The 14,442-nt window shown below is 37.6% G+C and overlaps 1 protein-coding gene across 2 annotated transcripts; it reads right to left on the reverse strand.

Annotated features, from left to right (window-relative positions):
- Positions 1-3,013: 3,013 nt before the first annotated feature.
- On the reverse strand, positions 3,014-14,173 carry KCNMB1 (potassium calcium-activated channel subfamily M regulatory beta subunit 1). Of its 2 annotated transcripts, XM_031953647.1 has the most exons (5): positions 13,951-14,173; positions 12,921-12,975; positions 11,310-11,477; positions 8,295-8,466; positions 3,014-5,469 (listed from the first exon to the last, which is right to left on the reverse strand). In XM_031953647.1, the coding sequence occupies exons 3-5, from the start codon at positions 11,441-11,443 to the stop codon at positions 5,200-5,202; spliced, it is 576 nt and encodes a 191-aa protein (XP_031809507.1). In that variant the 5' UTR covers positions 11,444-11,477; positions 12,921-12,975; positions 13,951-14,173; the 3' UTR covers positions 3,014-5,199. The 2 variants fall into 2 exon arrangements, with proteins under 2 accessions (XP_031809507.1, XP_003756862.1); XM_003756814.2 differs by lacking the exon at positions 12,921-12,975.
- Between the last annotated feature and the right edge of the window lie 269 nt (positions 14,174-14,442).

Genomic DNA, 14,442 nt, shown 5'->3' on the forward strand with positions numbered 1-14,442 from the left:
AGACCTGTGGAAGGGGAAGGTCTTTATGACCAAAGAAGAACTAGAGATCATTACTGATCACAAAATAGAAAATTTCGATTATACCAAACTGAAAAGTTTTTGTACAAACAAAACTAATGCAGACAAGATTAGAAGGGAAGCAATAAACTGGGAAAATATTTTTACAGTCAAAGGTTCTGATAAAGGCCTCATTTCCAAAATATATAGAGAATTAACTCTAATTTATAAAAAATCAAGCCATTCTCCAATTGAAAAATGGTCAAAGGATATGAACAGACAATTCTCAGATGAAGAAATTGAAACTATTTCTAGTCATATGAAAAGATGCTCCAAGTCATTATTAATCAGAGAAATGCAAATTAAGACAACTCTAAGATACCACTACACACCTGTCAGATTGGCTAAGATGACAGGAAAAATTAATGATGATTGTTGGAGGGGATGCGGGAAAACTGGGACATTGATGCATTGTTGGTGGAGTTGTGAACGAATCCAACCATTTTGGAGAGTAGTTTGGAACTATGCTCAAAAAGTTATCAAACTGTGCATACCCTTTGATCCAGCAGTGTTACTACTGGGATTATATCCCAAAGAGATTATAAAGAAGGGAAAGGGACCTGTATGTGCACGAATGTTTGTGGCAGCCCTTTTTGTAGTGGCTAAAAACTGGAAACTGAATGGATGTCCATCAATTGGAGAATGGCTGAATAAATTGTGGTATATGAATATTATGGAATATTACTGTTCTGTAAGAAATGACCAACAGTCATGTATACTTATTGTGTATCTAAGTTATATTTTAATATATTTAACATCTACTGGTCATCCTGCCATCTAGGGGAGGGGGGGGGGTGGGTAAGAGGTGAAAAATTGGAACAAGAGGTTTGGCAATTGTTAATGCTATAAAGTTACCCATGTATATATCCTGTAAATAAAAGGCTATTAAATAAAAATAAAAAAAATTAAAAAATAAAAAAAAAAGAAATGACCAACAGGATTATTTCAGAAAGGCCTGGAGAGACTTACACGAACTGATGCTGAGTGAAATGAGCAGGACCAGGAGATCATTATATACTTCAACAACAATACTATATGATGACCAGTTCTGATGGACCAGGCCATCCTCAGCAAGGAGATCAACCAAATCATTTCCAATGGAGCAGTAATGAACTGAACCAGCTATACCCAGAAAAAGAACTCTGGGAGATGACTAAAAACTATTACATTGAATTCCCAATCCTTATATTTATGCACACCTGCATTTTTGATTTCCTTCACAAGCTAATTGTACAATATTTCAGAGTCTGATTCTTTTTGTACAGCAAAATAACGTTTTGGTCATGTATACTTATTTTGTATCTAATTTATATTTTAATATATTTAACATCTAGTGGTCATCCTGCCATCTAGGGGAGGGGGTGGGGGGGTAAGAGGTAAAAAATTGGAACAAGAGGTTTGGCAATTGTTAATGCTGTAAAGTTACCCATGCATATATCCTGTAAATAAAAGGCTATTAAATAAAATTAAAAAAAAAAATAAATAAATAGATTAAAAAAAATACTATGTTTTGATCCATATTCAGTCTTCATAGTTCTCTCTCTGGATGTGGATGGCACTTTCCATCACAAATCTGCCTTGAGTCATCTCATTGTTGAAAAGAGTCAAGTCCATCATAGTTGATCATCACAAAATCTTGTTACTTTATACAATGTTTTCTTGGTTTTGCTCATTTAACATTAGTTCATGTAAGTCTTTCCATATTTTTCTGAAATCAGCCTGCTCAACATTTCTTATAAAATAATAATATTCCATTACATTCATATACCATAACTTATTCAGACATCTTCCAATTGATGGGCCTCAGAGTGGGTATTCTTAAGAAGTAGATTTTCTAGGCTGGTCTCACCAAATCTCATACAAAAAAATTGAGGACTCCTGGGAGATAAAGACATTTCTGTGCATCATAGACTTTTATGAACATTAAGCAAACATATGAAGATTTTATGTACATCAGCACTCATTATTTAGGTCACTTGGCTAACCATTTATCATAAAAAGAACCACAGTGCTGAATGTAGTAGAATGTAAGATCCCAGAGATCAAGGACAATTTGACATTAATCTTTGTATCTCCAATATATAGCAAATGCCTGGGTCATACTAACTGATAAGTATTTGTTGAATTGAATTCAGAAGCAAGGAGTGCTCATAGATTTTGAAAGACTGGGTTTGTCATTTATTTGGTGGCAATTTGTGCCAGCTTTTTTATTTGTGAAGAGAATTAATTGTGGCAAAAGGAACAGAGAGCTAGTGTCAAGAATCAGAAAAACTTGGTTTCTATCTGAACTGTCTGAACTTGGGTAGATCATCTCACCTAAGCAGCTAAGTAGGGCCATGGATGGACCTGGATTTAAGAAGACTCGAGTTTAAAAGTTGGCTTCAGACACTTGCAAGTTATGTGAACCTGGATAAGTCACTAACTCTCTATCTCATTTTCCTCATCTGTAAAATGGGAATGGCATACCTACCTCCCAGGGTTGTTGTGAGGATAAAATGATATAATATTTGAGAAGTACTGTGCAAACCTTAAATTCCATATAAATGATAGTATATATATATATATATATATATATATATATATATATATATATATATATTATCATTGTTGTTATTTATCTATGTGACTTTGGGTAAGTTATTCTTCATTCTGATTCCAAAAGACTTTTGATGGAAAGCACCATCCATATCCAGAAAGAGAACTATGGAGACTGAATGTGGATCAGAGAATAGTATTTTCACTTTTTGTTGTTGTTTGTTTGCTTTTCTCATATGATTTTCCCTTTTGATCTGATTTTTTTTGCTCAGCCTGATGAATATGGAAATATGTTTAGAAGAATTGCATACATTTAAGCTATATCAGATTGCTTGATGTCTTGCTGAGGGAGAAGGGAGGCAAAGAGGGAGAAAAATCTAGAATACAAGGGTTTGTGAAGGTGAATGTTTAAAACTATCTTTTCATGTATTTGAAAAAATAAAATCCCATTAAAATAAAATTTTAAAATTACATGTTGCAGATGAGATGCTGGTATATATTGATATTGAAGATGAGATGATAGGTCTGGATCAGAACAAATACATATTGCTTATATCAGCCTGTGGGTCTCATACTGAAAATTTCCAAGGGACAGGAGAATATTGAGGAGATTCACTTTAAATTGCACTCAGTACAATTACTTAATCATGTTTATAAAGAATTTCCTCCAAATTAGTGATCCCAAGGGTCAAAGTGCAAAAAGCCTATCACAGATGTGTTAAAAACTGAATTTAATTTAGTCAATCAATAATCATTTATTCATTAAGTCCCTGCTTAATAGGCAGAATCTGCTTTGGGTCCTGGAAATACAAAGACAAAAATGATACAGTCTTTGACTTCAAGGATCTAATGTTACATTAGAAGAGCTTATATTTCCTAAGGTTCTATTGAACTAAGACATGCTCTAAAAATCTGATTTGCCAAGTTGCCAAGAGAATATTTCAACATATTATAGTCCATAGTGTTACTACATCACAATCAAAGGAAAGAGAATCCCGGGCTGATTCTAAGGATCTTCCTTCCTGCCTCTGCTTCCTCTAAGGGAATATGGAAATACACAGACTCAGCTATCTAAACACACCTTTTGTAGCTGCAGGGTCTTAAAGGGAAGTCTGCTGGGTAGGACTTGTGAGGATGAATGAATGAGTGAAAAATAATTTATTAATGATGAAATATGTCCTGAGTAGTGTGATAAATGCTGGGGAATAGAAATAGAAAAGAAGACTTTTTTACTCTTAAGGAGCTAACATTCTAACCAGAAGAGATAATGCAAGATGGGAGGATTCAGCAGAAGGGTAGCTAGAAAGAACCTAAAGTCCTTAAGATGTATCAAAGTGTATAAGAAAGCATAAGAGTGACTACTACCCATGAAGAATTGGGAAATTTCAAATATTTTTCTACTCCTAAACTGAGGAATGGAGCAGGGATTTAGAGTTTCCTCCAGCAGGAGTGATGATAGGGGAATAGTACTTGGAAAAGGCCAAGGGGAAAGTAGCCAGGGATTTGGAAAATGGAAGGGAGCTTCTCTTGAAGCCAACTAGAATTCATCAGCCACCTCCTATTGTGACTTGTGGCAGGGAAGAGACAAGGAGGTTCCCACTTAGTAGCTTTTTCTAGCTGGGAACCTCCCAATTCTATCAACAGGGTGTGAGGGGAAGGAGAGTACTGTCAGTAGATGTAGATCTATGTATACAACTTGTTCCTGCCTTTCTATGCTTTAGATTCATGGGTGTGTAAAGGCATCATGGTAGAGTTTAAAGATTGCTTGACTTGGAATCAAAAGTTTTAATTTCAAATTCTAGCCCCATCTACTACCTAGAAAAAATACTGAAACTTTCTGAGCCTCAGTTTCCTCATCTATAAGAAAAAAGAGAATTTCTATTACTTTTCTCACAGGAGTATAAATCAAGCAGTTTATAGATGTTCAAGGGCTAGATTAATATGAACTAATATCAGTTCAAGTCACCAAGTATTTATGAAGCCCAGATCCATACCTAGCACCATGATACATAGAAGAGAAGGCTCATCTGAAGATGAACCAGCATAATGTCTTCTATCAGAGAGCAATGGAAGGTAACATATATTTGGTTGTTTTTATGAGTTTCGCATCACAAAAAAAACCAGAGGAATTTCTGTGTCCTGAAGCTGCTAAATGAGGTCTTCATGGAGGAATTAAGTTTTGGGCTTTGAAGGATAACCAAGATTTTCATGGTCCAAGAGGAATGGAGAGGTTATATTCTATGTGGGAAGAGAAGAATGGGTAAAGTGGGAAGTAGAACTCGGCTTCACTTAGCGCTCACTCAGGAGACATATATGGCTAGAGGCTGTCACTTAAAAGTGAGTGTTAGGTAAAGAAAGTTATTAAACTAGAATGGGGCATAATTTGTGTGGAGTTTTGAGCTTAATTCAATAGGTGATAGACGATTATGGTAGGCTTTCAAGCAAGAGTGTGACATGGTAAATATTAATTTCACAATGGCAGCTGCATTGAACTGCAGGAGAGACTAAGTACAGGGAAAGAGTTATGCATAGATCTGAAAAAGAATGTGTGTATGGTGGGGGCTGTAGATTTTAGTTGTGCCTCAGCTGTGAGGTGCTGATTGGTTCCTATCTCTGTGCTGCAAGCATGGAGAGAGCCTGATTGATTTTCACCATCATGATAATGAATATTCCCCCAGTTAGCATGAAAGTGGGCCAAAAGAGCCACTTGAATAAGGTCTGGGGAGTATATATTCTCCTAAGTAGAACACTCCTCTCAATCTCCTCCGGGTCTGAGTAGCAGGGAAAAGTCTGGTGCTCTTTGAATCTGCCCCTGATGGTCTCCACATCTATCCTGGCTTCTTGATAGTCCTCCAAGCTCTCAGGAATATAAGAACACTGTAGAAGAGAATGAGAGAATCTATACTGATGTAAAACAGTTGGGAACAGAAAGACTCCCACCCATAGCTCCCAATATTGGAAGGGGAGGGGACACTGTGTATAAGGAGACATAGACAGGTAAACAAGAAGGAATAGGACTACCACTGTGTCAGCTGGATGAAACCCTATAGAAAAGCTCAGAGAATGAAGATACACCCAACACTTCCATTTTCTATTGGAAGCTTTTCTTCACCCTTCTACTGCTATTACTAACTACTTCATATTTCTACTCATATAATCACCTTGTATTTATTTTAGATATATTTTTTTCTGTGTGTACTTGTATATGAACACATTCTTTCCTTCAATAGAATATAAGGTCCTTAAGACAGGGATTGTTTCAATGGAGGTCTTTCTGTCCTCAGTGCCTTGGTCCTGAGTAAATGCTTAATAAATGCTTCTTGATTAATTGACTGAGGAGTCAGCCTACTTCCTTTTTAGTTTGGCCTCAGAATATCTGGGCTCATCTTTTTGAGGTCTGAGTATTCAAAGCTATAAGTAGGAATTATTGTGCCTGGGCAAAATTTATTTGGGAAACTGGGAGGAAGGAACATTATGTTAATAGTAATATTGAGCTTATTCTGACCATAGGGGAGATCACAATGGATTGGGAGACCTTTTATGTCCAATTCCCTAAAAGACTCAGTTTTCTCAACTGTAAAATAGTGATAATAATACCTTTACTATCTGTCTCACGGGGTTGAAAACCTTTATATGCCATAGAAATGTGAACTCATGCTATTATAAGTTAACAAGTATTTATGAAGCCCTTACTCTTGTTAACCACTGCAGACCCTGCATGAGAAGCCAACGTCCTCATCCTGACTTACAAAATAGGCAAAATCCACTCTTTTCCCCTGGAACTTTCTCCTATAGAATATTTCTCTTTGTTTCTGTGTCTTTGTATGTTTCTGTCTCTGTCTCTCTGTCTCTTTTTGCCTCTGTCTCTCTCTCTCTCTCTCTGTCTCTATGTTCCTTCCTCCCTCCCTCTCTCTTCTCTGACTCTGTCTTTCTTACTCTCTGTCTCTGTCTCTCTCTTTTTCCTTCTCTCTCTCTCTAGGATTTTGTCAAGCTGAATTTATAATTGTGCAAGAGAAGGGCTTAATAAATCTAGGGAGCTATTATGCCAAGAACCTTTAACCTTAAAATCTACAGATCCAAAAGAAGTCCATAGGTGGATTTCAGATTTGTCTATGAACTTGAATAGGAAAAAATTACATCTTTATTTCAGTATAATTGGTTCCTTTGGATCCTTTGGTAAATCTCATGGATTTTACCGCATACATTTAAAAACATCATTGTGGAAATGTTTCTGTAGGTATCACTGATTGTTGAAGGGGTCCATGACAGAAAAAATCATTAAGAACTCCTAAATATTATATGTCCCCGCCTAAAGTTTCACCCTTTACAAGGCACTTAATACTGTAAAATAAGGATTGATGGTAAGGATTTTATGTATTATTATGTAAATGTTCAGCATCTGCCAGTCTCAGAGTACTCTGGAAGTCAAACCTAAAGTTTTCCCGGGTCATTCCTTCTGATATTCCTTTACACTTCATTGCATTAAAGCCCCAACCTCATCTCTAGCTTTCTTGGAGAGAATAAGGAGGCTCGGGAGTCCCCAGCCCACATGAACATGAAACATGTAAGAAGGGCCTGACCCAGGAAGATATACATCTCTCTCTCCTGTGCTTCTGCTCTTTGCTGCAGAGCCCTTTTGGTTAGTCCCTGAGGAATGCCTCTGCACCTGTCTGACCATTCCACAAATTAGTTCATGCCGAACAAGCAGCTGGACCAAATGGGCAGCTGTCTGGCAGAGTCAAACAGTGAGGGGGGAGGCTTATCAAATCACCCCATTTGCAACCTCCTATTAAAGCTGTAATTGGCTACAATGTATGAATAGAAGGTAGCACCATGATCAGCTGGAAACTGTAACTACTTCCCGTTGAGGGCCAGCCAGAGATTTGTCTTGACACACAGCTGATAGCTTTTTAAGGGGAAAATGTGGGATCCATGCTTATTCTCACCTTCATTGCCAGAGTGAGTCTGGAATCATGCCTGTTTTTCCCTCTCAACCTCCCCTTCCAGGTCAATTGATTGGAACTATTGCATGAATAAGGTCCAGAAGTAAATCGGTTATCCTGATATTTGCAGGACTTCTCCCCAATGCACGTGCTAAGTCACATCAGTCATCTCCCCTACTTGCCCAGAACTAATGGTTTCATGCCCTTGGCTTGTGGGTTCAAGGTTCTTTTGAAAATTATGTATGAGATAAGTGCTAATAGTATGGGATTGGTGAGGCACACACTCATGGAATTTTTTCATCCTTATGTAGGCTCCCAGAAAAAAAAAAAGGATATAACATTTTAACTCTCAATTCAGGATTCCTATGTCCAGTTCTGACAATTTTCTGTGGAGTTGGAGGAGGACTTTGGGGTCATCTCATGCAACTTCCTCATTTCACAAATAAGGAAACTAGATTTAGGAGGGTTAAATGGCTTATGCAGAGTCATACAGGGTAGGACTTGAACGTAAGTGCCCTCACTCCAGAGTCACAATTCCTCCTACTCTCTAATGTTCAGATCTCTCAGAGTTGGCTTTCTGGATGGTCCCTTCCAAGTCATTTGCCTGAATAGCTTCCTGGGTTGCCCTTTGTTTTCTCTGGGAGACAAGATGACACATTTGTCATTTATTATGTCTTTCTATCTATCTATATTTATCTATCTCTATCTCCATCATCAATGTCTATGCCACATTTTCTAAACCAACTTTCTTGTTCGTACCTGGCGGTTTTTTTCTTTTGTCTCCTCTGTGTGGTACAGAATGGCACTCTTCCCAGTGGCAGACACATTGACCCACAGACATGGGTACTGGGGGACCTTCTTGCCATCCAGCTTCTCATGGTCCCGTATGTCTGCTTCAAGCAGGTGACAATTGGATACCTTGGTCCATACACTGTGAGAAACGCAAATACACACAATAATAAGAGCAGTGCCATACTTTGGTGGCCACTGACACTGTGCCAGAATTGACTCCCATAGTTTTCCTAACTACTCTCAGCTACCACCAGGTAGCAATTAAGATGGACCTCCCAAGAAAAACCTATGCTATACCTTTTTCCTGTTCCTTGTAAGGTATCCTCTAAATTATATAGAAAGGAAAAGCAGCTAGATGGCATCCACTGATTGATGTTTAGCAGAGAAAAAAATAAAAGTATCAAAGAGAGAAAGGAACTTTGAGATCTAGGTCATGAATGTCACTTCAGAGATGAGGAAATTGAACCCCAATAGGGGAAATGGCTAAGTCAAAATCACAGAGCTAATTAATAGCAGAACTTGAACCTTGGGGTTCCATAGGAAAGCTTAAAGAATGAATGTCAGTAAAGATTCCCAATTCAACTTAGTATACAGAAAATGTCCTAGGAAGAATTCCAATTTCTTGTCAAGTAAATCAGGATGTTGGGGCTCATGATTTATGTGAGTCTCTGCTTTAGCCTTGATAATATTGAAGAAAGAGATAGCTATTTCCTTCTAATGTCTCCTGATGTTGGTCTGAGCATAGAGACCATAGACTACTGATCCGAAAAACATCCTACACCCTCATCTCACTTTCCTCAGCCCTTATGTTGGAAAGGGTGTTAGAAGGCAAACAGGAATGCCTTCCAGACAAGATGACCAGGATGGAAATGGGATCTGGCCATCATGTAATTTGAAGCATAGCTGAGATGACTTGCAGGATAGAAGACTGGGATGAGGATACTATCTCTGGCTGGGTCAATAGGTTCAATTTAAGAGGCAGCTCAATATGGAAAAACACATCATATCTGTTGTTCTCAAAGAGGATCAATGACGTCAAGAGGGTGATGTCTTGACTTGAGAGTGAATTGCATTTAAGTGAGGTTAAGTTGTGCAAAGACATCAGCCTCACTCTCTCCTCCAGAGTCATCTGAGTCCAGTGTCAAGAAAAGGGTCAGGATGAATGGAAATGATAACCTTGGGGTTGCAGTGGCTTTTTTAAACTAAGGTCTTTCCCAGGTCTCAGTTCATCTGAAGCAACACCAGTTAGGTAGTTAAAGGCTAGGTAAAAATTAAGGCAAAGAGTTAGCCTAATTTTGCCTTCACAAAAGACTCATTCTGGAAGGGGAAGACCCTCAAAGTTTCTGACCAATACAGAAACAATTATTATTTATACTCACTCTGAGTCAGCAAAACCCAAATAATGAGCAAGTAAGGCTTGGGTTGGGACCTATTATTGGTCAAACAGTGAGAGCCAGAGCAAATTGATTTTAAAGGCATAGTTAAGTAGCTCCATTTGAATCCCAAAGGACTTTGCCAAAGCCTGGTTTTCCAGAGCCTTATTTCAAGAAATCACAAATGAAAATTTTGTCCCACAGAAGCAGCTACACCCAAAGAAAGAACACTGGGAAATGAATGTACTGTTTGCATTTTTGTTTTTCTTCCCAGGTTATTTTTGCCTTCTGAATCCAATTTTTCCTGTATAACAGGAGAACTGTTTGGTTCTTCACACATATATTGTATCTAGGCTAGTCCCTACATTCAACATGTATGGGACTGCTTGCCATCTGGGGGAGGGGGTGGAGGGAGAGAGAGGAAAAGTCAGAACAGAAGTGAGTGCAAGGGATAATGTTGTAAAAAAAATTACCCAGGCATGGATTCTGTCAATAAAAAGTTATAATAAAAAAAAATGAAAATTTTGTCCCAGTATAAAGCAAAAACAATGATCAAATAAATAAGTAGGGAAGAAAAAAAAATCTAGCCTCCCAACTCTGAGATACTTTGTGAAGTATAAGTAATCAAAATTTATATTCTTTATAAATATACACATATGTATATATATGTCTATACATAATATATATGATATATCCCTTATTTATTTATTTATATTATTCTATATTCACAGTTATAGGCGTTTATAAACAGAATGATTCCATATAACAGTAATATTCTTTCCATCATGGGAAGTATTCAGAGGTTAAATAGACATCTGTCAGGAATATTGTCAAAAAGATTTCTGCAGAGTGGAATGTTGGCAAAAATGATCTTTCAGGTCCTTTTTAGCCATCATTATAAACCATGTTCTACTGGGATAGTTGACAAAAACAAGGCCACTTTAATGCTTTCAGAAATAGTTAATCCCATTTTACAGTAAAAATGTCTTTTTAAAAAAAGATAGTTGTAAAATGAAAAGTAATTGAAAAGAAAATTTTGTTAACAGTAGCCAAAAAAGGGATTGAGGGATTAAACAGATATGCTTGGAATAAATTTTGGGCAGTGTGAAGCATTGCAAAGATTTGAATTTGGATTTGATTCTTAACTTTGCTGCTTCCTACTTGAATGGCAATTTATTTAACCACTTTGAGCCACAGTTTTCACATTTAAAAAATGAAGGAGTTGAACTAGATGGTCTCTGATGTCCCTTTACTTATAATTCTATGATTCTGAGAAACATTGAAATGTTTCAACATAGAATATTTCATTCCCTTTAATTTTTGCAGACTTAAACTCTCCCAGAACATTTATTGAAAGACAGATAGAAGGAGAGATGAGGAAAGGTCAGAGATGCTAACTTCTACTTGATTGGTATAGAGGGAGTAGAAAGGAAAGGTTTATTATTAGTCCATTTGTTTGATGCTTTCTATGCTTCACATAAACCTGACTCCATCTTATCCCACTTTATAATGCCCTTTCTCCACTGAGTAGAAAAAGGAAAGGCAAAGTTTACAAGGTATACAAATTCCCAGAGTGAGAAACAATGGAAAGGAAAGGAATATTGGGTACCTCTTGTGGTATAAAGGTAGCACAGTTGTCCCCAGGATGTAGTAGGTTATGGCAGAACACACCACCATGAGTGCACCCAGACACAGGGCACGGGTTTCTCCTCGTATCTGTGCTGTCACCAGATTTTTTCCCATCTTGACTTTGAGAAATAGTCCTGTCTGGCCAGTCCTGGGGTTAGACAGTCAAACAAGGAAATCCTAGATCAGCAACCTCAGTGATAGCACAAGCTTTCTGCTGCTCAGACAACTATAAGACTATAAATTATATACAATTTACTGCCTCCTAAATTAAACCTATTGACCCAACCAAAAATAGTATCCCCATCCCAGTCTTCTCCTTAGGTAAACAGAGGATATCTGTACCCATGAAACAACAGCTCCATCATATTTGATTAGATAATTCAGAATCAGAAGGGACTTTAGAGACCAAATAAAACAACCATTTCATGTTCCAAATGAGGCAATCAAGTTTCACAGAGATCGAATGACTTGTCCAAGACTATATGGTTAATAAGAGAAGTTATGTTTTAAATCGGACTGGAGGTGTATATACAATATATTATATATTCACAAATACACACATATATATGTACACACATATATAGATAGATGTGTATATGAATTTTTGTGTATGTGTTTATATACATATGTATAAACACATATGTATATATATGTATATATATAAAGTTATTTTTATATATATATATATATATTTGAATGTATATATCTAATCAGTCGAAACTTAAAACTGTATAACTTTGGAGGATAGCCTGTGTATGTATCTAGTATTTTATACCACTTGAAGATTTAAAAAATACTTTGTAAATATTATTGTCCTCAAAACAATCCTGGAAAGTAGGTGCTATTATTATATCCATTTTCAGATGAGAAGACTGAAGCAGACAGATGATAGGTTATTTCCTCTGAATCACACAACAAACATGTCTGAGGCCAAATTTGAATTTGAGTCTTCCTGACTTTGGATCAAGTGCTCTTACACTGTGCCACCTAACTGTCTCTACTACAAATCCAAATCTGTTACCATTGAACCATACATGAAAGACATTAATCCATTTACCCTCATTATTCCATTGCCACTGGCTAATTTATTAAATAACTAGTTATTTGCACTCAGAAACCAGAGTCTTGATGGAATAGGGCAGTGGATAAGTTAATTCTGAGAGAGGAGAGATATTTGGAAAAGTCAACAAGCATGAACAGGAGACAGTGGAAGATATAGGAAGGGCATCAGAATTGGAGAGGGGGTGAGATGGTCAGGCAGCTGGGGATCAACATTCAGTCAATAGAGTGAAGTTGGAAGGAGTTCCTGAAGGGGAAATGAGAAAGTATGAAAAGGGAAATGGATTTTAATGTCAGATTTTAAAGACATTTAGCACTTCTGGGATTCTCTTCAGATAGAGGAGTTTGTTAAATAGTTGAAATTAAACACTTATAAAAATAACCTTCAAATATAAGTTCTGCTTCCCAGTTTGACTCCAGGGGTTCTACTGGGAGGCACTTGGTCTTGATGTCTAAATCTGTGTCATTCATTTAATAGCAACCAGTCACTAGTATGATGTAGTAGAAAGATTCCTTGGAGCAGAGGACCTACCTGCATGACCTTGGGTAGTCAGTCACTTAACCGCCCTGGGCTTCAGTTTCCTCACCTGTCAAGTGAAGTGATTGGACTAAATTACCTTATTTCCCACTCTAAATCTGTGAAGCACTATGGTAGGCAATGGAAGAGATACAATGAAAATTAAGTCATGGCATTTATAATCTAATGGAGATGAAATGATATATGTAACAAATATTCAGTACTATATAAAAGTTCACAATAACTAGCATAGACTACATAATAATAATAAGTACAAAAGGCATATGAGGTCAGAGAGAAAGATCATTTCTTAGTGGAATGGCAGGCATCAATGAAGCCTTTTTGGAGGAGGTGTAATTTGAAAGATGGGATAAGTTTCTTTTCTAGACTTCCTTCACTGTATGGGTTAAGGATGGTATAAATTTGTTCATAGCCAGAGACATAAATAGCAAGACTGCACATCAGCTCTAGGATGGATGCCCTTCACTGTGACTCCCTTGGGCATAGAATCCCTTTCTGGAGGTGGAGGTAGGAGGAAGGTGTTGTGCAAAGAAAAAAAATGCTAAGGGGAAAACCTCTGACTTCTCATATTAATATCTACCTGATACTCATTATTAATTTTCACTCTTATTAGTATGGGGTCTCTTTTTATCCCTCTCTTTTTCTCTTAGACATCCTCTCTGAACTTCTGGGGACCCTGAGCCCCCATTCTGAGGGATAGGGCACTGAGTATTCCAAGTGAGACATCCTCCTTCTAAATTCTATATCATCCCCAATATCCTGATGATAAATAAGGTTGTGATGGGACCTAAGTAACACAGCTATCACTGCCTCTGGATATATGGCTCAGAGAGGAAATTTATTTGGCTTTTTTTTTTAACTCTGACCTCCCTACCCATCCACATCTGATGCCTTCTACCCAATCAATACTCTGCTATACAGTTCCAAAGCTTCTGCCTCCTACCCCCTCAAAATCCCCTAATTATCCTTGAAGAAACAATTTTTTGAGACAGGCTTTAGAAAGTGCTCTCCGAAAGGTACTCACAGTCTCTACTGGCTCCTGAATTTGTCTTCACCTTTGAGAACAACTTCTTTTCTGAAGGCCCGATGGAGCCAGGAAGTTTTCCATTCCCCCACCCCCACGCCTGCCCCAAGGAAGCAGCCTGAGCTACAGCAGGAAGCTTTTTTTACAGGGCTCCTCCAGCTGTGGTTCGCCCTGTGCTCCCCAACCCTCAAGCAGTCTCTGTGCCCATACATGGTAAGGTATGAGACCCAGCATCCCCCAGGGACATGGACTTCAGAAGAGCAGGTACCCACAGAATAGAGATCAACTAATGATTGTGGGTATTTTTAAAAATTTTTCTAAAGTCTAGGGGGGAAATCCAAACTAATTTTTTTAAGGTTGGGGGAGGGGGAAGAAATGAAGCTGTGCTGTTAGAATCCTTTAGACGAAAGAAGAGGGAATAAGAGTGCATAGTTCATTTTGAAATACATCCTCTTCTTCATTTCTCTCTGGGACAAGATGAGCAGTAATCCA

This window comes from Sarcophilus harrisii, chromosome 2 (assembly GCF_902635505.1).
Source record: "Sarcophilus harrisii chromosome 2, mSarHar1.11, whole genome shotgun sequence".
Classification (NCBI taxonomy): Eukaryota; Metazoa; Chordata; class Mammalia; order Dasyuromorphia; family Dasyuridae; genus Sarcophilus; species Sarcophilus harrisii.

Bases quoted from the DNA above. Each gene is read 5' to 3' on its own strand.
- KCNMB1 (XM_003756814.2), bottom strand. From the start codon at position 11,443: ATGGGAAAAAATCTGGTGACAGCACAGATACGAGGAGAAACCCGTGCC. The intron at 8,467-11,309 runs GTACCCAATATT...CGTTTCTCACAG, and splicing joins CTACCTTTATACCACAAGAG to TGTATGGACCAAGGTATCCA. The intron at 5,470-8,294 runs GTACGAACAAGA...TCTCTTCTACAG, and splicing joins CAAAAGAAAAAAACCGCCAG to TGTTCTTATATTCCTGAGAG.